At 42.9% G+C, this 23,147-nt stretch overlaps 2 protein-coding genes across 30 annotated transcripts in view; one reads left to right on the top strand and one right to left on the bottom strand.

The window, feature by feature from the left end:
• The window catches only part of LOC309637379 (uncharacterized protein), a 194,223-nt gene that overhangs the window by 96,346 nt on the left and 74,730 nt on the right, over nucleotides 1-23,147 (top strand). The window lies entirely within an intron of this gene.
• The window catches only part of ARPP21 (cAMP regulated phosphoprotein 21), a 167,171-nt gene continuing 150,423 nt past the window's right edge, over nucleotides 6,400-23,147 (bottom strand). For all 27 annotated transcript variants that reach the window (XM_082411819.1, XM_082411808.1, XM_082411823.1 and 24 more), the window contains 2 exons: nucleotides 8,376-8,524; nucleotides 6,400-7,211 (listed from right to left, as the gene is read on the bottom strand). In XM_082411819.1, the coding sequence (XP_082267945.1) occupies nucleotides 6,954-7,211; nucleotides 8,376-8,524 (407 nt within the window). In that variant the 3' untranslated portion in view covers nucleotides 6,400-6,953. The remainder of the gene's footprint in view (nucleotides 7,212-8,375; nucleotides 8,525-23,147) is intronic.

Raw genomic sequence — 23,147 nt, 5'->3', positions numbered from 1 at the left:
AATTCTAAGACTTTTCCTCTCTCCTCCACAGAGGTCAGACTTGCATCAAGTCAGATGACTCTGATGGCTTCCTGCAAGTCCCTACACATTTTTCCTTACCAAATTTTCCTTCTAAATCTCTAGAAAGTCTAATTCCATCTTGGCATCTGCTTTTCAGAGGCCTGAACTAATTAATACAAATGGTGCCAAGAGTGGTGTAAGACGCTGTCCTGAGTCCCTTGACACACGGTTCCCTTGCTAAATATTGCCCTGGTGTGATGGGGCAAAGCATCCCTGTGGGGGAAAATGCCCTTGAAGGGATGATGATTCAAGCATATGAAAGACATGAGGAGAAAATGCATGCAAGGCAGTGGAAAGGTAGCTAGAATTATTGCTAAGTTGCATGGACACTCTGCGGAGGGCTAACAAAGAACCAAAGACCATTCACAGTTCAAGTCTTAAGGGTGAGAGCCAGAGGGCCTCTTTGGGAGCACACAAAAAGGCTTCAAGCTTCTGTTGTAGAAGAGGGGACACAGCTGAGCAGGAAACAGCAAACATAAGATCTCACAATTTCAGAGCTCCAGAGACATTGAATGCTCAGCTGAAAAGGTCTGCCGTGCTAAAGTCAGGGCCCTGGTTAAGAAAACCAGAAATCCCGAAACGTGGCATGGGAGCATCTTGATATATGTACCGGGGGGTGTTGGTTCTGCAGGTCCGTCTGAACCTTCAGAGTTCATGGAGGTGGCCTCTCCCCAGTGTTGGGCTGGGAAGCACCGTGAAATCCCTTCTTCCCCTCAGAAGACAGCCTCCCTTCCTCTCCTGGCTGGTAGGCTGGTAACTAGTGTTAAATCCTTACATAAACTGGCTGGAAAATTGCTGGTCCTGATAAGGGAGGAAAGAGATTAAGAAAGGAATAGCAATGATTAGAGAACTGTACAGGCGGGACCCAGAGGTTAGTTTTTAAGGGTGCTTGATCATGGGAGCTAGGATTCAAGCGCAAGACTTTGGACATCAGGTAAAGGATGCTTTGTCTACCCCCCACGCTGCATGCATAGCAATATGTCTGTGTGAAGGAATAATTGTGTCATGTATCCTCATGGCCAGTAATACTAACTGATTAATGGCCACCAGTTTGAACAGGTCAACCAATTAGTTGCGGGAAGGTTTAAATAAGATTGGAGAGAGAGAGAGGTGTGCATGTGTGTAAAATATCCTAGGACACTGACACAGAGTAGTTTTCGAACAACTAGAGCCCTCTAGGTTCTCCTTGCCTTTTCCACTGGTACTCCATTTAGAGCTCTGTCTACATTTTTGCATAAAGAAAAATAAAATACAGACATCATAGTCTCTGGCACCATGCAGATCCTTGCTTGATGGAAGGTAAGCTAGCTGAGCCTGGGAAATCTCATGAGTATGACACGCAGGCAGAGTAAAGCAATAAATCATAAAACGATCCTCCAGCAGCCTCAGCTGCAAGTGTTTTTTAATCTACTCTCTTTTAAACAACTCTTTTTAATGGTGCCTCACTGTTTCTCCCTTAGGAAATTATTTCATTGTATAATTGCCCTTGCTTCCAGTGAAATTTTTCTTAATGTCTAATTTAAATTGCTGCTTTTCTCTGTCTCAGGCCATTGCTCCCTATTACATTACGATTAAGCACCTTAAGTAACTCTTCTCTCTTTTGAAAAGGATGAAATTGGCTTGTGCATTTCATCTGAAAATGTGGTCTCCTTCTTGTAGACAAAAAAATTTAAACACTTGAAAATGACAGGTGATTGTCTTGTTTCTTAAAAAGAAAAAAAAACAGGTGATTTTCCTGCTTCTGTGTTTTTCATCAGTTTGGAAACAATTCATGGGATGGATATAAGTGACCCAGATGGCATTATATGCTTGGTGTTTCTTCCAGTCACCCCATAATAGGATGGTACGCACATTCGTTTCTTCAAGGAAATGTGAATCCTGTATGAGCTGAGGTATTTTATACAAAAGGGGGGTGATGTAAGTGCCCAGAGAGAGGTCCTACTGACTTAATTGCTGGAGAACCCAGAAGAGTCAGCTGCAAACTCTGTACGCAAAGGAATCGAATTACAAGAAGGGGGGTTGTTTTATGATAGCATTACGGCAATGCAAACAGCAATGGTTTCCAAGCTATTAATACAATGAAAACTTTGGGGGTACAGAGAGCGCAGTAAGGCCCTAAGTTGCCCCCACATTTAACCAGATCTGTTTTCTTGGGCCATTCTTATGGGAACGCTGGATCTTTTAGCAAGAAACATGATTCAGAACTTCAAATAGGCTGCCCTACTTTTTTTTTTTGGCTGCTTTGGGTCTTTGTTGCTGCGCACGGGCTTTCTCTAGTTGTGGCGAGCGGGGGCTACTCTTCATTGCGGTGCGCAGGCTTCTCATTGCAGTGGCTTCTCTTGTTGCAGAGCATGGGCTCTAGGCACGTGGGCTTCAGTAGTTGCAGCATGCGGGCTCAGTAGTTGCAGCACACAGGCCCTAGAGCACGCAGGCTTCAGTAGTTGCGGCATGTGGGCTCAGTAGTTGTGGCATGCAGGCTCAGTACTTGCGGCTTGTGGGCTCTAGAGCGCAGGCTCAGTAGTTGTGGTGCATGGGCTTAGTTGCTCCGTGGCATGTGGGATCTTCCAGCACCAGGGATTGAACTCGTGTCCCTTGCATTGGCAGGCGGATTCTTAACCACTGCGCCACCAGGGAAGTCCCAGCTGCCCTACTTTTAATTCCAGAATCTCTATAGTATGCCTCATCTTCTCCCCTGCACCCCTGCATGTCTCCCCCATCCTCTGTATATACCAGACTCCAAAGGAGTGAAGTCTTGAACATTCAAAAAGCGACTCTCTTCTGACAGGATGCTGAATCGGTCGGACCGGTGCATCAGTGGCACACACATTATCATAAGTGCCTGCTGGGTTTGCTCCTTGACTGTCCATCGAATCCGGTTTCAGGGCTCACCCCCTTCAGATTTATGTCTCCTCCTATTTGCTCAGTATCTGACCTCTTCCTTCTCCTTCTATGACAATACTGAGAGTAATATGGAATAAGGCAGTAAAACAAATCAAATAACGAACCCTAATTTCAAAGCATTCCCTGAGCTGCTGCAGTCAGGGAGCTGGTTATTATTGTCTGAGAGGAAGCAACCTCATGCCCAGTAGAAGACTCGGTTCTCTGTTAGGACATCGATCAGAAAATGATTTTCCTCTTCAGAAAAATAGTATCAGATGCCTCTCACCCCCACTGTGTACACAATGCCGAGAGGAGTAGAGAGCCCAGCTCCAAGAGTGAAAAGCTCTTGCCACACATAATAGTGGCAGATCTTTTGGGGGGAGAAGACTGGAGGTTACAAAACTTCACAGAAGGCAAGTGATAAAGATTTGAACTTGAAACAAACACTACAGCTGAGAACTATTGGAAAACAGTGTCAAAGCCCTAAAGAGAACAACTTTCTCAGTAAAGAGGGTTTTGGACAGAATAGTATGGGAAGAAGCAAAGATTTCTGGTCTTGTGTAGAAGAAGTGGCATCCAGCAAAGTACAGAAAACAAAAAATGTTTTGTGAGTCAGAATGGATAAAGGTCTCACCATTTTTTTTTTTTTAAACAAGAGGGACTAGGTAGTTAATATCCGATTTCATTGCATATTAGGTATTGGTACAGAATATGTCGTGATGGAGACTTGGCAGCCCTCCTGTGCTGTCTCCATGTTCTGTTCGGTCTCATTTGTTTTATCCTGACGGGTTATAGGAGCTGTGCCTTGTGATGCAGCTTAAGACAGGGCACTTATATGCAGAAGTTTCTGTCCAAGAGGGAAAAAGAAAATACATGCCACTAAAGCTTTGCTGCACATAAAATAGAATTGCTAAGAGTTAGGAGCTAGAACTGCTTTGTCCTTCCATCCTTTCTTGTGAAGCTGCTCTGGCTCAGAGGTACCCCACTTACTTTGTTATGATGATTTACGACTTTATCTAAATCCTCCAACTATACTTATAATTAATGACATAAATCCATTTCCATAATGTTATATAACACACTGTCTTATCCTACCCCACCTCCTGGGGAACGATATTAAAACAATAAAATAATTATGGCTGAAATTCATCAGTATCTTTTAGCACATTTAGTTACAACTATCACAGAATAACCAAATGTATGATAAAACTTACAAGAATAAATCTATGGGTGTGAAATTTATTTGCACTTTTATTTTAAATTGTGCCACATAATTAGGATATAATCAAGTATGCAATAAAAGTTTGCTGAATAAATGAATGCATGTCACTTGTGTTCTCTTTTACATTCACATGGAGGATCATTAGGGATGACTGTGTATATTCGTATATTTGCATATGTACATATCCATATGTATGTATCCATATAAGTTTATAGACATATATGTAATATGTATTTTCAAAATGTGATTGTAATAAAGTTTTAACTAATGTGAAAAAAACGGAATGTTCTCCTGAAGGTAAATTAAATTCTGGAAGTGCTTCACTAATAAAACTGTCTTTCTACACCAGCAGTCCCCGACCTTTTTGGCCCCAGGGACCAGTTTCGTGGAAGACAGTTTTTCCACGGATGTGGGTGTGGGGCTGGGGGGGATGGTCAGGCGGTAGTGAGGTCAATGGGGAGCCTCCTGCTGTGTGGCCCGGGTTCCTAACAGGCTGCGGACCGGTAGGGTTGGGGACCCGCGCTCTACACAACCACCGTGAATGTTCAAATGTAAAAAGACAGTAAGCATAACATGAGATTAGGAATAAGGTAATGCTGGATGTAAATATTTAGTGAAAGTAAGGAAGATGTCTCAGCTGGAAGCAGTAACCTAAGGGATTTATGCAATAAAGTCAAATGTCTAAATATGAAAGAGTGTAACACATTTGGAGAAGAATGGCCAACAAGAAAGAAGGTCTGTCTTTATTCTTATTAGCATGACATATGTTTCAAATCCATGGGAAAGAAAACTCATTAATTCTAAGAATCATTAAAGAAATGCTCAGAGTTTCTCAGAATTGTATGAAAAGAAAATAAACATTCAGACTCATATTTGGATCCTTGAGTTTGGGATCACTGCCAAGATCAGAGGGCTACATGGTGAATATATTTAAAAATGAATCTATATTGGTCAGCCCCCGCCTTCTATTAGGGGAAGATATTAATTAGGCAAACACATAGCTTCTTCTCAGAGCAGATCTTGTTTTAAAAGCTACTCAGCCTATTGGTTTAATGGCTCAATTAAAAAAAATGCAACATCCTCTTTTTATAGTGTTTTTCATACGGTTTACTTATTATGAAGAAATCAGTAGACTGAGATTTGGGAAAATGGGACAGACTTTTCACAAGGAATAAAACTAATGATAGTATGTGTAAAAAATCCCCTTTAAAGGAAAAATAAAACAATAGTGTAAAATTAAGGAATGGTAATCTGGTAGGTTGAGTTTTTAACTAGCTGCCTAACTCTATCTCCAGCTAAACAACATGAACAGGGAAAAATCTAGTATAGAGAACGTGATAATATGAAAAACAATGGCAATTATCCAGATATACTTTCCAAATCCTTCTCATTGGTAATAATGGTTTTTAGGTAGAGCGTATAAAATACAAAACTGTTAGTCATTGTACTGCCATAGCAAAGTGAAAGCTATGGGGTTTTGGTCCCTCATTAAATACCTCCTGGAAGGGCCAAAGATGGTATACAGAGTTCTGATATTATTTTTCAAAGGTTGTCATAAATCAGTCTTACCTGCAGAATCTATAGGGAGTTAAACATTTTGGGATTAGACAGGAACAGCCTTCTTCTAATTTTCTTTCTTTTTTTTTGTGAATGTTCTGAGTATTTGTAAACAAATTGCAATATTTTGCCTTGTTTTAAATTATTAGGACAAACAGCACCTTTGAGATACTGACCTACTGTCAATATTAGTGGTATGTTACATTGTGTGACCCAGTATAATGGGTGAAATTAGACTGCGCCTCTTTCAATCTCCCTCTAAGCAAAGATACCTTGTTTTCCAGGTAGATGATGGAATTTGAATGGAGGTGGATCAGGGTTTGGTATAGAGTTTGGTGTAGAGCTGTTGTTGTTACCAAGGATACTCAGGTTTTCCTAGTTGCTGAAGTATAGCTACATGCATTCAATGGGCCTAAAACTAAAAGCAAGGTACACATTTCAAAAATGTGAAGTCAATGAACAGATGAGATGATGTCGCCTGATTTTCAGGACCCCTGTAGTATTCATGACAAGAAACTACAGTTGGCTCAGTGTTTGCCTACGAAGGTGATGCCAGTTCATCTACAAACACCTGGGACATCTTTCTTTTCTGTGCATTGTTCATGAAATAGTGCTCAAAAGGGGTAACAGTGACACGTAAGCCAACATATATTGGAACAGAGAGTGAAGCAAACTGGTGGTAAAAACATGACCTTCCTCCATAAGGTCAAATAGTTTTATTTTGATTAAACACTACAATACAGTATATATCCATTAAAAAAAGAAAACTCTATAGTGTATATAAATTATTCCTTCCATTCATCAATTCTTTTCCATTACAGCTTTGGTACAATGTGATTTCAGTATATAATTTTTAAATACTTTTAGCATCACAAAGTAAGTCAACACAAAGTACAAAACTAATAATCCAAATTAGGGATATTATCATCTACACAGTGGTATTCAGTGGTAGGAGAAAATCTTACCTTGATGAATTCATGTCACTAGCTAAGCTAGAAAGGCATACCTAGCAGACATGACGGAAATATGCACCATTAACCAGCTAATGTGTGGATTAGTCTCTGTTTTTTTTGTTTGTTTTTTTGTTTTGTTTTGTTTTGTTTTTTACAGAATACCAGCAGCAGTCATTTGGGTGTTGAGTGAATACTTAAGTCCTCAGTGAGTTTTCGCACCTTGCTCCTCCTCCCTTAAGGCCATGAGTAGCATCTGAAGACATGCACCATGGCCAGAGTGCTCAGAACTTGACCTGCCACCCAGCATTGCTCATACTGGCACAGTTGGTCCTGCAGCTGGCTGACATCACGGGGACAGTGCTGGAGGGACAGTGAGGGCCCATCAGCCTAAGGTTGTTCTGAGGGGTCGGCGGTGTGACGTTACAGTACACAGGAATTCCAGTGGCTGGGAGGGACCCTTGGCCTGCCTGGTTAGGTAGCATGATTGGCTGTTGGTATGACTGCTGGGGCAGTCCTTGAGAACCCTGGGTCATTGGCACCTGTAGGAAGACACAAGACAGAAGCCTGTATGAAGAGGTTATTTTGGGGTGTCCCATGAGTTACAGTGGTGTCATCAAAAACAGTCATGCTTTTAGGTTCGAATCCCAGCTCTCCCTTTTATCAGCTGTTTCACATTGGGCAAGTCACTTAACCTCTCTGATTCTCTGAGTCCATCTGCATAATGTAACCTCCTTCAAAGTGCCCCTGAAAGGACTGTAGGGGTGTACAGCTCTTGGGACACATCTGGCTAGAAGTACATGCTCAGAAGATGTTAGTTCTGAGCCTCCTTCCTTCCTCTCTCCTGGCCCTCCAGTGACTGCCATCTGGACCTCCCACTCCGGATTTCTCTCAGTTTTGAAAAGCCACGCTCCCATTCCGGTTTTATGCAAAGTGGTCTGGAGCCATCGATAGTACAAGGGGATTGTGTCCCAGGAACCAGCTCACTCTCAACCTGCAGCTTTAGAGAACATCTCCTATTCAGTTGGAGGTAGAGACTGATGCAGTGTGAACAAGGATTGTCAGGGCAGGAGGACCAAGGATAAGTTCTCCAGGGCCAGAAGTACCTGATGCAGCTAAATTTAATGACTAAAGTGTTTCACCAACCCTTCACTACCCCCTGCCCCCTGCCAGGGTATTTCAGGATATACATTACAGAAGGGGGCATGACACTTTTTAAATACCCAGTGTGGGTTTAGTCTGGAAAATGCAGCTGTCAGCTCCAATAAATGCCCTTTAAATGAATCTGAGATGCCATTTTAAAATCCCTTATAAGATAAATTTGTGGTGAAATGAAGTTTCTTTGGGTGTGACCAAAAACAAATGAAAATTTGCTGTGAGGACTTTCTCCCAGTAACTACAATTTCAACAGAATGCCCGAAGGTCTTCATGAATAGAACTTTAGACTAAAGAATTTTCTTCCATGAATAGAAAGTTTATATGGAATCACACTTAGCAGGGCATTCAAAAGCCACAGTAGTTACAGAAGTATACATTTCCCATTTTCTGCTCGTCTATTATAATCTTGACTCAAAATCAACCGTCAACACTGGCTGGGCCTAGCACCTACCACCCAGCCAACCACCCGATATGCGGACATACCCACAGCCTGTACTTAGGCAAGTTCTGCTTTATAAAACACAGCTTTCCGAGTTACTGATATGCACCTGATAATTAGACATGGTTGGGTAGGAGAGCATCACGCTTTGCACTGGAGTTCCCTGTTGGCTGCCCATCATGCCCTGACTCTGAGGTGGCTGCTGCACCCCCATGAGGCCTTGGAACCCCTGTTGACCAGACAAGACCGGCTGGTAACCTGTGAAGAAAAAACAGCTTTTGAACTGGTTGTACCAAGAAGAACAATGATGATCTTGTACGGGATGAGAGCACTTCTTCACCAGGCAACCTGCAGACCTTTCAACCTCTGTATCAGGAGTGTGTAATTCCTAACAATACATGTCTTGCTTCTTAGGGTGGACAAGGGTATGACTCCAAAACATTCACTGATACTTCTATCCTTAAGAGTGGTCCAATGAGCAGGTTGTGACAGTGGTAAATTCTTCATGATGCAAAGACGGGAACCTGTATTGACATTGGTTGACTGCTGTAAATTAAACCTTTCAGGTTTATCTTTTGCTTTGGTTTCAGTGATATTTGGAGAAGTCACACATTATCAAGTTTTTTCCTAATTAATTTGATTCATTCTCTTACCCTCTCGCTTTTCTGCATTACCTCACTTCACACAGAGATCACCAAACAGCCCGTTAACTTAGGATGCATTCTGTTTTCCATACCCTAGTGAACAAAATGACTCCCTACTCTACACAATTCAACGTTCATTGACTTAGACAAAAGGCAACAACAGCAGGTGTGTCATGCTTTTATTCTGTTCCACCACTAGCTCCCAAGAAAACGTTCTGGCAAAACACTCCCATAAGGGATCATGTACATATCATAGATAATACAGAATACAACACGTAAAGAATGTATGTGTTTATGACCTTCTGGATGGGTCAGTTGGTAGGTTTTCTTTTCCTTCTTTTTTAAGTGGACCAGGATTTATTCTAATTATCTTAACCCCTACTACAAGATGTGGTTTAAAATGCATTCTTAAAAGAAGGCTGTGAACTGTTCTTACAAATGTTGGGAAGAAAGTTGTGATGTAGGTGAAAATGACATGGTGATAGAGAAATAAAACAGATTTACTTCATGCTGTAAAATAAGGTCCTTCCAGAGCTCATACTATTAACTGTACTGAGTGCCTGGAAATCAGTGGAACTGCTGATTCCCTGCGAGAAAGTTTTTACAATCCTAGATTTTCTTAATGCAAACACTAAGTTTTACAACCAGATTTAAAAAATTGAAACAAAGGGTAAAAGATTCCTAATCAATCCACATTGTTTATACATAGACCTTGTTTTGAGTGCATGTGAGAGTTTTAACTGAGAAAGGGTAAAATTACATAAAGACTATAATGTGATTTTAAACACACAATACTTCGCTATCCTTTGCTCTGCAAAAATGTGTTTTCACTCATCTTAGAAATACTGTGGAAATGTGTCTTGCAGGTAGTCACTGAGTTAGAGATAAACTCTATTCATCTAAGGAGATGGAAATAAGGTGTGGTCAGTTTGGAACACCCGAGAGAGCAAACTTGGGGATGCGCCGAGTTGGGAGGCCTGGACTGTGCCTGCATTGATTGGTAAGTGGAGCAGGTGTGTAACCTGGAAAGTCATCCTTTGACCTCCTTTATGTGTCCCACTTTTTTCATGTTCACGTTACTCTCCCTACTCCACTGTCATAGTGGTTTTCCTTACTAGGTTATTTTACATTCTTGCAAAGACACCGCATATTAAGAATGTAATTGAGGGTCCTGACCACCTTTCCTCCAGTTACGTTGTGTCGGTGGTAACACAGTCAAAGCCTCCCTTACATATGCTTTGCGGGTCTAATTGATACCAGTAACCTCAGCTGAGAGGGTTTATACAATATGGCAAAGTGTTTGCAGTTTATACAGTATGGAAAAGTCATCAGACTGGGGAACAAGAAATGTGACTTAAGGCCATGTCATGGCCCTTACTACCTCCCAGAATGCCTCATATGCAGGGAGAAATTTAACATTAATTGTAAAAAACTGTTTTCTATGATTTCCCATTGTCTAGATCTACCACTCTTATTCATATACCCGTTGGCCCTAAAAAAATTCTGTTGCTGTTTTCCTATTATTATGACATTACTCCTAGCCACATCAAATTCACTGTCACATGAATTGTTGTATATGTTAAAAAAATAACCTGGCATGATTATAGAAAATTCATGACCACAGCCTTCCTTACCATTTCCTAGTTCTATAACCAAGAGCAGGCAATGTGAACACACTTGCAAGTCCGTGTAATGGTGCCTTATTTCTGGCTGAAGATTCAAAGTACAGGTTGAAAATGAGAGAAATGTCTTCTAAAAATCTGACTTATATTTGGTCTTCTGGTGAAAGCCCAGTTGGCCTCAATGGTCCTGTTGCAGAATACACACGGCTATTATGTAAACAAAAAGAGGAGAGGAAAGGAGGGGAGAGGGGAGGGCAGGAGAGGTCCCGTGGCCTTGCGTCTAAAGATGGTGTATTTGCTCATTGAATCGTTCCATCCTTTCACCGAGTCATCTTCAAAATGACTCTGTTTCACAGAGTCTGTTCAAAAATAAATTGAGGTGGCCTATGAAAGATTCATTTATTACATCAGCTCTGTAAACCAAAATTGGGGTGAAAGGAAAAATAAGTCTGATGATAACAGAGCTGTTAAGACATACAGAAAACAGAATGTCTTGGTAGAAAGGGGAAGCAACTGTCAAATAATATTCAAGGAGAGAAAAAGAGTGAGGAGGTTGGGTGGCCTCGTCCCAGTAAAGGTGCACGGCCCGGGAGGGTGTGATTCATCTTTGCTGAGCACACAGATGCAGGGACACTGCGATGTCGCCCTCCCCAAGCCCCCTCTGCCTGATGATTTGTGAACTTTAATATTCAGTCATGCATAGCAATGGGCTACCAGCTGTGCACTGGGATTCCCACAGTAAACACACTTAAGGCAAATAAAGATTTATGTGGGGAGCGAATCATGCCATACAATTTCCAAATGAAAACTTAAGTGTAAGGAAAGCCCAATTTATATTCATGAACCCCATTCATTTCTCAATTCGCTCTCCAGGCAAGAAATTTACACCTGGAATGGTTTAATTGGAGGGCCCCATTTCTTTACCTGATGCTACAGAAGGTAGGCAGCAGAATGGTCCTTGAGACAGGAGGCTATTTGGAATGTGAATCTGAGCTCCGGTCCGGGAATAGACAAATAGAAATGTGATAGCAGTGACCTAAGCACGAACTAACAGGGTCTACCGGGGACACAGCTCGCCTGAAGGCGGAGGTGGCAGCGCTGGCTGGTGGCAACCTGCTTATCTTGTCTATTCAAATGAGAAATGTGTTCCAGTTTGTCAATTCTTAGCTGTGAAATGATCAGTTTTTCATATTTATTGAGGATTAGTAGATAGAATGCATCTGACAAAACAGAAATAGCAAAAGTAACTGCCCTGTAGGCTTGCTATGGTGATCACAAAGACATTAGCTATTTTTATTATTCCTTTTTCAGTTGAGATTAATTCAGTTTTCAAGTCACATGCATCATTTATTTTCTGAAGGTAAAAAGGTTAGGAAAGGACAAATGCCTCCTAGCAAATAAATGAGTACCCTCTACTAAGATGGAGGAGTTATAACACTTAAAATGTCTGGAGCTTACAAATCTGAAAATTTAATATTGTTTTGACTAAAATACAGCAGTTATTGAATACTATTTGTAGTCAGAGGATAATTCATTAATATTCTGTCAAGGAAACATTTCGCTGGATGTAGCATATTTATGAAAAATCAGAATGTTAATTGGGATTACAATTTAGGAATTATAAATTGCATGATTGTGACTGACATTATTTTAACTCTTATTTGAATACACTGTTACAGAGCCAACATTTTGGAAATGAATGAATGACAAAGTCGTAACCTGTATTTTCAGGGTTTTGATTCCCTGGCTGTTGTTGGTTATAAAGGTTGACGATGAGGAAGGGTGTAGTTAAGAGGGCAAATATCTACAGAGCAAAGTAATTGAGAAGCTAGACAGTTCTCATCACCTCCCCAAACCCACCCAAGCAGTGTAATTTTCCTGTTGGGTTTATTAAGTATTCTTAATATGGTAGAATGCCTTTTCAAATGATTAAAGTTAATAATCTGCTTAATAGAAAATATGACTTTTCTTGGATGAACCAACATACACACATTTCTCCAGGTCTCTAAGGAACCAGCTAGCTGATTCTGAATTCAAATTCTCTTCTTTGTACATGGTATTGAGATGGAATTACAGTAGTTCAGTTGTGGCACGGCTGGCGAAGACTATGAAAAAGAAAAAAAATGCTTATCCAGGGCTGGCTTGTCCCTTTGCCGAATTTTTATAGTTCATGCATTGCACACACCACTGCCTAATACCTGCCCGGTTCGGTTTCTTGGTTTCCTATCAATTCCTCTACACTTTCATCTTCTTTAAAGATTTTCCATTTTAAAGGAGCTAACAAGCTATATTTGTTGATCACTTACTCCGATCCAAGCAGTAAATTGAGCACTTTTACTTTATTGTCACAAGAATCCTGGGAGGCAGTGTTATTAAACTCCTTTTACAAGAGAGACAACTGTGATTTCGATGTAGACATTGTCAGGGTCAGACAGCTAGTAGGAGGGAAAAGCTAGAATTTAAGTTGTGGTTTTCTCACTTGTGCATCCCTGCTTTTACTCCCTAAATTGCAGAACTATTTATTATACATTCTTCCAACTTTCATACCTTAACATAAATCCCCTTAGCATGGCAGGTACTCAATGGCTATTCATTGCATTACTTGTTTTCTCAGTAGTTAAAACAATTAAGTAAAGAGGACAAGAGTCACGATCCATAGTCTGTTGAACAAGATCTCGCTGATAGCGAAGGAAAAAAATCAAAGGTAAAGCATGACTGTCCGACAGAATCAACTCAGACCACGTAATAACGTTTTAAAGGTTTGTAACTCAGATGCTGGGACACTAGACAGGCGGTCAGGCTGGAGTAGGGTCAAATGGATTCTAGTCCCTTCATTTACTTAATTAGTTTCTAATCAGTGGAAACTACAGTTTTCAATTACTAAGACCATTTCAAATAACGCCTCTCCTCACAATCTTTGAAGACTCTGTATATTTATTTACTCTGCACTGTTTTCTCAAAATATAAGGTAAAAATAACTTATTTGCACATTAAGTGTAACATCAGTTCTGTTATTTGACTGCACCAGGCAACTTGCTGCCCCTAGGAAAGTCACTTGACCTTTGGAAACAAAAAATAGTATCTGTAGTACTTGAAAGATAAAAGCGGGTAAGAGAAAGAAGATACACAGAAACTCTGCGAAACAGCCTAGGATGTCAGAGAAATCAAAATCCCCCAGGCCACTTAGAGGCGGCTGTACTTTCGGAGTTTATAGACTGCTCTCATCAGTGTTCCAATTCTATGAACACTATGGATTTGTTCCCAGGTTTTACTTCGTTATGAAGGCATTGTCTTTAAGACGGGTCCTTTCTGGCTTCACCTACCTACAGCACCTTGGTGCTCAAGGTAGGTTTGAGTAGGGAGAACAGATGTATCCTATGGTATCACGATATCGCTGTGGTTTCCTGAAAGAGGAACCACCACCTTATGCTTCAGAAAGTGGATTTGGGGTACTGATAGCCCCTCACCCACCTCAGGTAGAGTGGAAGATGCCCTCGACAGTTCCGCTGACGTTGAGGCCTCCCAGAACCAGGGGGTCCTCTGGGACTAAGGAGGCATCTGATTTCACTGGCCTTTACAGACACTGTCCCACTCTTACTCCTAGGTGCTGACTCCCTGGTGTGACAGTGTAGGTGAAGTGGGGTCAGCTTTGAAAAGCAAGGTGTGTGTCTTTTGAAGCATTTTGCCTCTATGTCAACCTCCCAAATTATGTGACCTGAAACCCCATGTAGGACTTTTAAAACAAGAAAGCCATACAGACTGCATCGGAAGACAGACACTTTTTTTCAAACGTGTCCAAAAATTAAGATATAGGATAAAAGTATCTAGCCTGGGCATCATAATAAGATAATGTTTTCTTCTTATATATGAAGTAAAATAGCATAAAAAAGTCAAAAAGAGGAGTATAAAAAAGTGCTTTTTTTTTTTGGGCTCTTGAAGCCCATTATGACTTCTTTCATCTTTGTGTGTCTGCCTTCATCTTATTTACTGGCAGTCTCTGCATCCATCCTCTTTCTCACCATTTATTATTCAGTGGTTTCATTCCTTAAAAACAAGATGCAGAATGAGCCATGGGGAGGCTGCATGGGAACAGAGGGAAGCCCAGTCCGTCCTAACGAACTGGAGGAACGCTGTCACAGGCCGTAAGTGGAACTACGCTTCCTGAAGCAGTAGTTTTTCTTCCTACTTGCTCTTTTGCTCATTAGCGTTTCTACTGCACAGAGTGTAATTCTTAAAAGCCTCCTTACTGTCCCCCTTGAACGTCCACGCATGGGTCATTTTCTAATGGCCGTACACATCAGATGAACCATCCTATTACTGCAAGCTCGGGGCCTCTTCACTGTAATTAGACCATCCAGAGCCATGTTATCGCAACTACAAAGTTGGTTTTCTTTCTCTCTTTCTTTTTTTTTTAAATCAGGGCAAACATGAGAGACATTGTTAAGTGACTACAGGAATGGCTCATGCATGGAATTTCAATGAATGCCTCTGAGGGAAGCCGGCATTGAATTCCATTTTAAAAGGACGAGGCTGTCATATTATTGAAGTAATTCTCTGAACTTTGCTGGCCCTGAGTGCTGTGCTGACAGCCAGAGAGCTTCCACAGCCCAGAGGGAGAAAACCTGCATGAGCCTCACAAACGTTTTACTTTCTTAATGAGGCCACGTGGCTTAGAAGATAATGCGGCATTCTTGGCGTTTCTGCACATCTACCAGTGTTAATTACGGATGCGCTCACACCAGGCTGGGTGACAGCGAATTGTTGCTGAGGCAACTTGGAGGAGTTCTTTCCCCAGACTAAGCTCGGGGCAAAGTCAAGACAAAGATGGGTCTAATCATGCCCCACAGTAGCATTCCCTCTGGTGGATATTTTCACTGATGAATTGTTTTTGATCAGCTGGCTAGAACAGGACAGTCGTGAGGTCAAAAGTCATGGGGTCAATACCATCGTGATCATATTACTGTCACTGTCACATAGCTACAGGCTGTAACCTAGCCCTGGCCAACTATTTTCTTTTAAAGATTTTTTTTGATGTGAACCATTTTTAAAGTCTTTATTGAATTTGTTACAATATTGCTTCTGTTTTAGGTTTTGGTTTGTTGGCCGGGAGGCATGTGGGATCTTAGCTCCCCAACCAGGGATCGAACCTGTACCCCCTGCATTGGAAGGCGAAGTCCCAACCACTGGACCATCAGGGAACTCCCTGGCCAAACTATTTTGAAAATAAGTTCTATGGTCATAGATTCAATCTGTAGAAACCCACATCAAAACAAAAAAACATAAAAAAACCAAAAACCACTTACATTAGAGTCAATCAAAAGTGCTCTGTTTATATAGGAAAGTGTTATACGTTATTTTTCCCAATAGCCAAAGATAACTATCTTCTTTTCTTCAATTCCAGACTGGCAGGGTTCTTAACTAAACTTTATTCTAGTGGTAGATTTAACAATAACATTGTTCCACTGGTAGAGTCTGCTGGGAGGCAAGAGCAATAACCCAGGGCAGAGACAGTAAAGACAGGCACCGAGGCAGAGATGGTAGGATGACAGAGAAGGGACACACTGGGGAAATACTTAGGATGTGAACTGCCAGACACTGGCGTCTAGGAGTTTTAGTGGCATCACATGTTGGATGAGTTTGTACCATAGTTATGAATGTCAGTTGTCCACGTGTCCACTAGAACACGAACTCTCTGATAAACAAAAGCCCTGATTTGTAGTGCTTGCTGATTTCCCTGGTGTAACTATTCCCACTGTGGCCAATTTCAAGCTATAAAGGGCTTAACAATCAGCTGGCAAAATTCCTGATGTTTTGAATGTTGCTCGTGTGGGCCAGAACAGGAGAGCTCTGGTACACCATTGACCTGAATTCAATGTCAAGCAATCGAATTTTCAGGTCATTAAAATTTTGTTCCTTTTATCCTTCCTTCTTCAAACCTGTTGACTATTTGTTCTTTGACATTTCTTGTAAGAATGACTGTAAAAGCCATTCATAGGATTTTATGAACATGGAGAAGACAGGCACAGACACTGGACTGTACATTGGATGTACACTGGACTGAACACTGGATTACACTGGATGTACAGGGGACTGTACACTGGATTACGCTGGACTGTATGTACACTGGACTGTACACTGGATGTACACGACTGTACACTGGACTGTACACTGGATTACACTGGCTTACACTGGCCTGTACACTGGATGTACACTGGATGTACACTGGACCGTACACGATGTACACTGGATTACACTGGATGTACACTGGACTACACTGGACTGTACACTGGATGTACACTGGACTGTGCACTGGATGACACTGGACTGTACACTGGATTACACTGGATGTACACTGGACTACACTGGACTGTACACTGGATGTACACGACTGTACACTGGATTACACTGGACTGTACACTGGACTGTACACTGGTTGTACACTGGACTGTACACTGGACTGTGCACTGGATGTACACTGGATTACACTGGCCTGTACACTGGATGTACACTGGACTGTACACTGGACTGTACACTGGACCTACACGATGTACACTGGATTACACTGGATGTACACTGGACTACACTGGACTGTACACTGGATGTACACTGGATTACACTGGACTGTACACGGGATGTACACTGGACTGTACACTGGACTGTACACTGGACTGCACTGGATGTACACTGGATTACACTGGACTGTGCACTGGATGTACACTGGACTACACTGGACTGTACACTGGATGTACACTGGACTGTGCACTGGATGTACACTGGATTACACGACTGTACACTGGATGTACACAGGATGTACACTGGACTGTACACTGGATTACACTGGACTGTACACTGGACTGTACACTGGATGTACACTGGACTACACTGGACTGTACACTGGACTGTGCACTGGATGTACACTGGATGTACACTGGACTGTACACTGGATGTACACGACTGTACACTGGATGTACACTGGACTGTACACTGGACAGTGCACTGGATGTACACGACTGTACACTGGATGTACACTGGATGTACACTGGACTGTGCACTGGACTGTGCACTGGATGTACACTGGACTGTGCACTGGATATACACTGGATTGTACATTGGATGTACACTGGACTGTACACGGGATGTACACTGGATTACACTGGACTGTACACTGGATGTACATTGGATGTACACTGGACTGTACACTGGACTATACACTGGATTACACTGGACTGTACACTGGACTGTACACTGGATGTACACTGGACTGTACACTGGACTGTGCACTGGATGTACACTGGATTACACTGGACTGTACACTGGATGTACATTGGATGTACACTGGACTGTACACTGGACTGTACACTGGATTACACTGGACTGTACACTGGACTGTACACTGGATGTACACTGGACTACACTGGACTGTACACTGGATGTACACGACTGTACACTGGATTACACTGGATGTACACTGGACTGTACACTGGACTGTGCACTGGATGTACACGACTGTACACTGGATGTACACTGGACTGTGCACTGGACTGTGCACTGGACTGTGCACTGGATGTACACTGGACTGTGCACTGGATATACTCTGGATTACACTGGACTGTACATTGGATGTACACTGGACTGTACACGGGATGTACACTGGATTACACTGGACTGTACACTGGATGTACACTGGACTGTACACTGGACTGTACACTGGACTGTGCACTGGATGTACACTGGATTACACTGGATGTACACTGGATTACACTGGACTGTACACTGGATGTACATTGGATGTACACTGGACTGTACACTGGACTGTACACTGGATTACACGGGACTGTACACTGGACTGTACACTGGATTACACTGGACTACACTGGACTGTACACTGGATGTACACTGGATTACACGACTGTACACGGGATGTACAGTGGACTGTACACTGGATGTACACGACTGTACACTGGATTACACTGGACTGTACACTGGACTGTACACTGGATGTACACTGGACTGTACACTGGACTGTGCACTGGATGTACACTGGCTTACACTGGCCTGTACACTGGATGTACACTGGATGTACACTGGATTACACTGGACTGTACACTGGACTGTGCACTGGATGACACTGGACTGTACACTGGATTACACTGGATGTACACTGGACTACACTGGACTGTACACTGGATGTACACTGGATTGTGCACTGGATGTACACTGGATTACACGTCTGTACACTGGATGTACACTGGATGTACACTGGACTGTACACTGGATTACACTGGACTGTACACTGGACTGTACACTGGATGTACACTGGACTGTACACTGGACTGTACACTGGATGTACACTGGACTGTACACTGGACTGTGCACTGGATTACACTGGATTACACTGGACTGTACACTGGATGTACATTGGATGTACACTGGACTGTGCACTGGACTGTGCACTGGATGTACACGACTGTACACTGGATGTACACTGGATTACACTGGACTGTACACTGGATGTACACTGGACTGTACACGGGATGTACACTGGATGTACACTGGACTACACTGGATGTACACTGGATGTACACTGGATGTACACTGGACTGTACACTGGACTGTACACTGGACCTACACGATGTACACTGGATTACACTGGATGTACACTGGACTACACTGGACTGTACACTGGATGTACACTGGATTACACTGGACTGTACACGGGATGTACACTGGATGTACACTGGACTGTACACTGGACTGTACACTGGATGTACACTGGATGTACACTGGACTGTACACTGGATGTACACTGGACTGTACACTGGACTGTGCACTGGATGTACACTGGATGTACACTGGATTGTACACTGGATGTACACTGGATGTACACTGGACTGTACACTGGACTGTGCACTGGATGTACACGACTGTACACTGGATGTACACTGGATGTACACTGGACTGTGCACTGGACTGTGCACTGGATGTACACTGGACTGTGCACTGGATATACACTGGATTGTACATTGGATGTACACTGGACTGTACACGGGATGTACACTGGATTACACTGGACTGTACACTGGATGTACACTGGATGTACACTGGACTGTACACTGGACTGTACACTGGATTACACTGGACTGTACAGTGGACTGTACACTGGATGTACACTGGACTGTACACTGGACTGTGCACTGGATGTACACTGGATTACACTGGACTGTACACTGGATGTACATTGGATGTACACTGGACTGTGCACTGGATGTACACTGGATTACACTGGATTACACTGGACTGTACACTGGACTGTACACTGGATGTACACTGGACTACACTGGACTGTACACTGGATGTACACGACTGTACACTGGATTACACTAGATGTACACTGGATGTACACTGGACTGTGCACTGGACTGTGCACTGGATGTACACTGGATTACACTGGACTGTACACTGGATGTACACTGGACTGTACACTAGACTGTACACTGGACTGTACACTGGACTGTGCACTGGATGTACACGACTGTACACTGGATGTACACTGGATGTACCCTGGACTGTACACTGGACTGTGCACTGGATGTACACTGGATTACACTGGACTGTACACTGGATGTACATTGGATGTACACTGGACTGTGCACTGGACTGTACACTGGATTACACTGGACTGTACACTGGACTGTGCACTGGACTGTGCACTGGATGTACACTGGATGTACACTGGACCGTACACGATGTACACTGGATTACACTGGATGTACACTGGACTGTACACTGGACTGTACACTGGACCTACACGATGTACACTGGATTACACTGGATGTACACTGGACTACACTGGACTGTGCACTGGATGTACACTGGATTACACTGGACTGTACACTGGATGTACACGACTGTACACTGGATGTACACTGGATGTACACTGGACTGTACACTGGACTGTGCACTGGATGTACACTGGATTACACTGGACTGTGCACTGGATGTACACTGGACTACACTGGACTGTACACTGGATGTACACTGGATGTACACTGGACTGTACACTGGATTACACTGGACTGTACACTGGATGTACACTGGACTGTACACTGGACTGTGCACTGTATGTACACGACTGTACACTGGATGTACACTGGATGTACACTGGACTGTGCACTGGACTGTGCACTGGATGTACACTGGACTGCACTGGATATACTCTGGATTACACTGGACTGTACATTGGATGTACACTGGACTGTACACGGGATGTACACTGGATTACACTGGACTGTACACTGGATGTACACTGGACTGTACACTGGACTGTACACTGGACTGTACACTGGACTGTGCACTGGATGTACACTGGATTACACTGGATGTACACTGGATGTACACTGGACTGTACACTGGATGTACATTGGATGTACACTGGACTGTACACTGGACTGTACACTGGATTACACTGTACACTGGACTACACTGGATGTACACTGGACTACACTGGACTGTACACTGGATGTACACTGGATTACACGACTGTACACGGGATGTACACTGGACTGTACACTGGATGTACACGACTGTACACTGGATTACACTGGACTGTACACTGGACTGTACACTGGATGTACACTGGACTGTACACTGGACTGTGCACTGGATGTACACTGGCTTACACTGGCCTGTACACTGGATGTACACGATGTACACTGGATTACACTGGACTGTACACTGGACTGTGCACTGGATGACACGGGACTGTACACTGGATTACACTGGATGTACACTGGACTACACTGGACTGTACACTGGATGTACACTGGATTGTGCACTGGATGTACACTGGATTACACTGGACTGTACACTGGATGTACACTGGATGTACACTGGACTGTACACTGGATTACACTGGACTGTACACTGGACTGTACACTGGATGTACACTGGACTGTACACTGGACTGTGCACTGGATTACACTGGATTACACTGGACTGTACACTGGATGTACACTGGACTGTACACTGGACTGTACACTGGATTACACTGGACTGTACACGACTGTGCACTGGATGTACACGACTGTACACTGGATGTACACTGGATTACACTGGACTGTACACTGGATGTACACTGGACTGTACACGGGATGTACACTGGATGTACACTGGACTGTACACTGGACTGTGCACTGGGTGTACACTGGACTGTGCACTGGATGTGCACTGGATGTACACTGGATTACACTGGACTGTACACTGGATGTACACTGGACTGTACACTGGACTGTACACTGGATTACAGTGGACCATACACGATGTACACTGGATTACACTGGATGTACACTGGACTACACTGGACTGTACACGGGATGTACACTGGACTGTACACTGGACTGTGCACTGGATGTACACTGGATTACACTGGACTGTACACTGGATGTACACTGGACTGTACACTGGATGTACACTGGACTGTACACGGGCTGTACACTGGACTGTACACTGGATTACACACTGGACTGTACACTGGATTATACTGGATGTACACTGGACTGTACAGGGCTGTACACTGGATGTACACTGGACTGTACACGGGATGTACACTGGGATGTACACTGGACTGTACACTGGGATGTACACTGGACTGTACCTGGGATGGTACATGACGTACCCTGGGTGTACACTGGGGTGTACAATGGATGGTACACTGGACATACACTGGACTGTACACCAGATGTGCACAAATGTGCCCTTGGCCTGCACACCAGATGTGCCCTTGGACTGTATATGAGATGTACACTGTACATGTGCTATGCACTGGACTGTACACTATACTGTACACTGTATGTACACTGAGATGTACACTGTACATGTGATATGCATTGTACACTATACACTATACACTGGAATATACCCTGGACTGTACCCTGGACTGTACACTATATACTGGACTGTACCCTGGACTGTACACTGGACTGTACACTGTACACTGAGATGTACACCAGGCTGTACAGTGGATGTACACTGGACTGTGAAGAAACTGAAGCACCAGAATGATGTTTTCTGGTACATTGTGGACACACATCCTTTGAACATACATATGCAAAATGCCAAGCTCTAATTGATTTCAGGATTTAGTTTTTTCTGATTTTTCCTTGCAGTCCAGGTAGACACATCAGTCCGTTTTCAATCTCAAGATGACAAAAAAGTTTAGAAGTCAACTTGCTTACACTTTATTACAACCAAACAGTGAGTGATTCTAAATTATATAATGTATAGCTCAAAAACAAAAACAAATAACCCACAACTGAACTTGGTATAAATGTACGCATTCTACCCATAACTAATGTTTTCCAAGGAGAAAATAAATATGGGGATAAACATTTGTAAAGTTCTCATCATAGGGTTCAGGGAACATAACTCCTGATTCCCTTGTTCGCTGTCTCTTTATCAGTTTTCTGACAGATGGCCCCAAAGTAAAGCTGCTGGGCACCAGATGATGTCACAACTCTAAGCAACAATAAAGAGATACTTTCTGTTCATCTACGTAATCAACCCATGATTATCCTTGTTAACAGCAATAAGAACAATCATCTTTAATCTCACCATGCG

The sequence above is a fragment of the Balaenoptera physalus genome (assembly GCF_965194825.1).
Source record: "Balaenoptera physalus genome assembly, chromosome: 11".
In the NCBI taxonomy this organism is placed as follows: Eukaryota; Metazoa; Chordata; class Mammalia; order Artiodactyla; family Balaenopteridae; genus Balaenoptera; species Balaenoptera physalus.
Note: the sequence above shows the minus strand (reverse complement) of the source record. Positions and strands in the feature narration are given on the sequence as shown.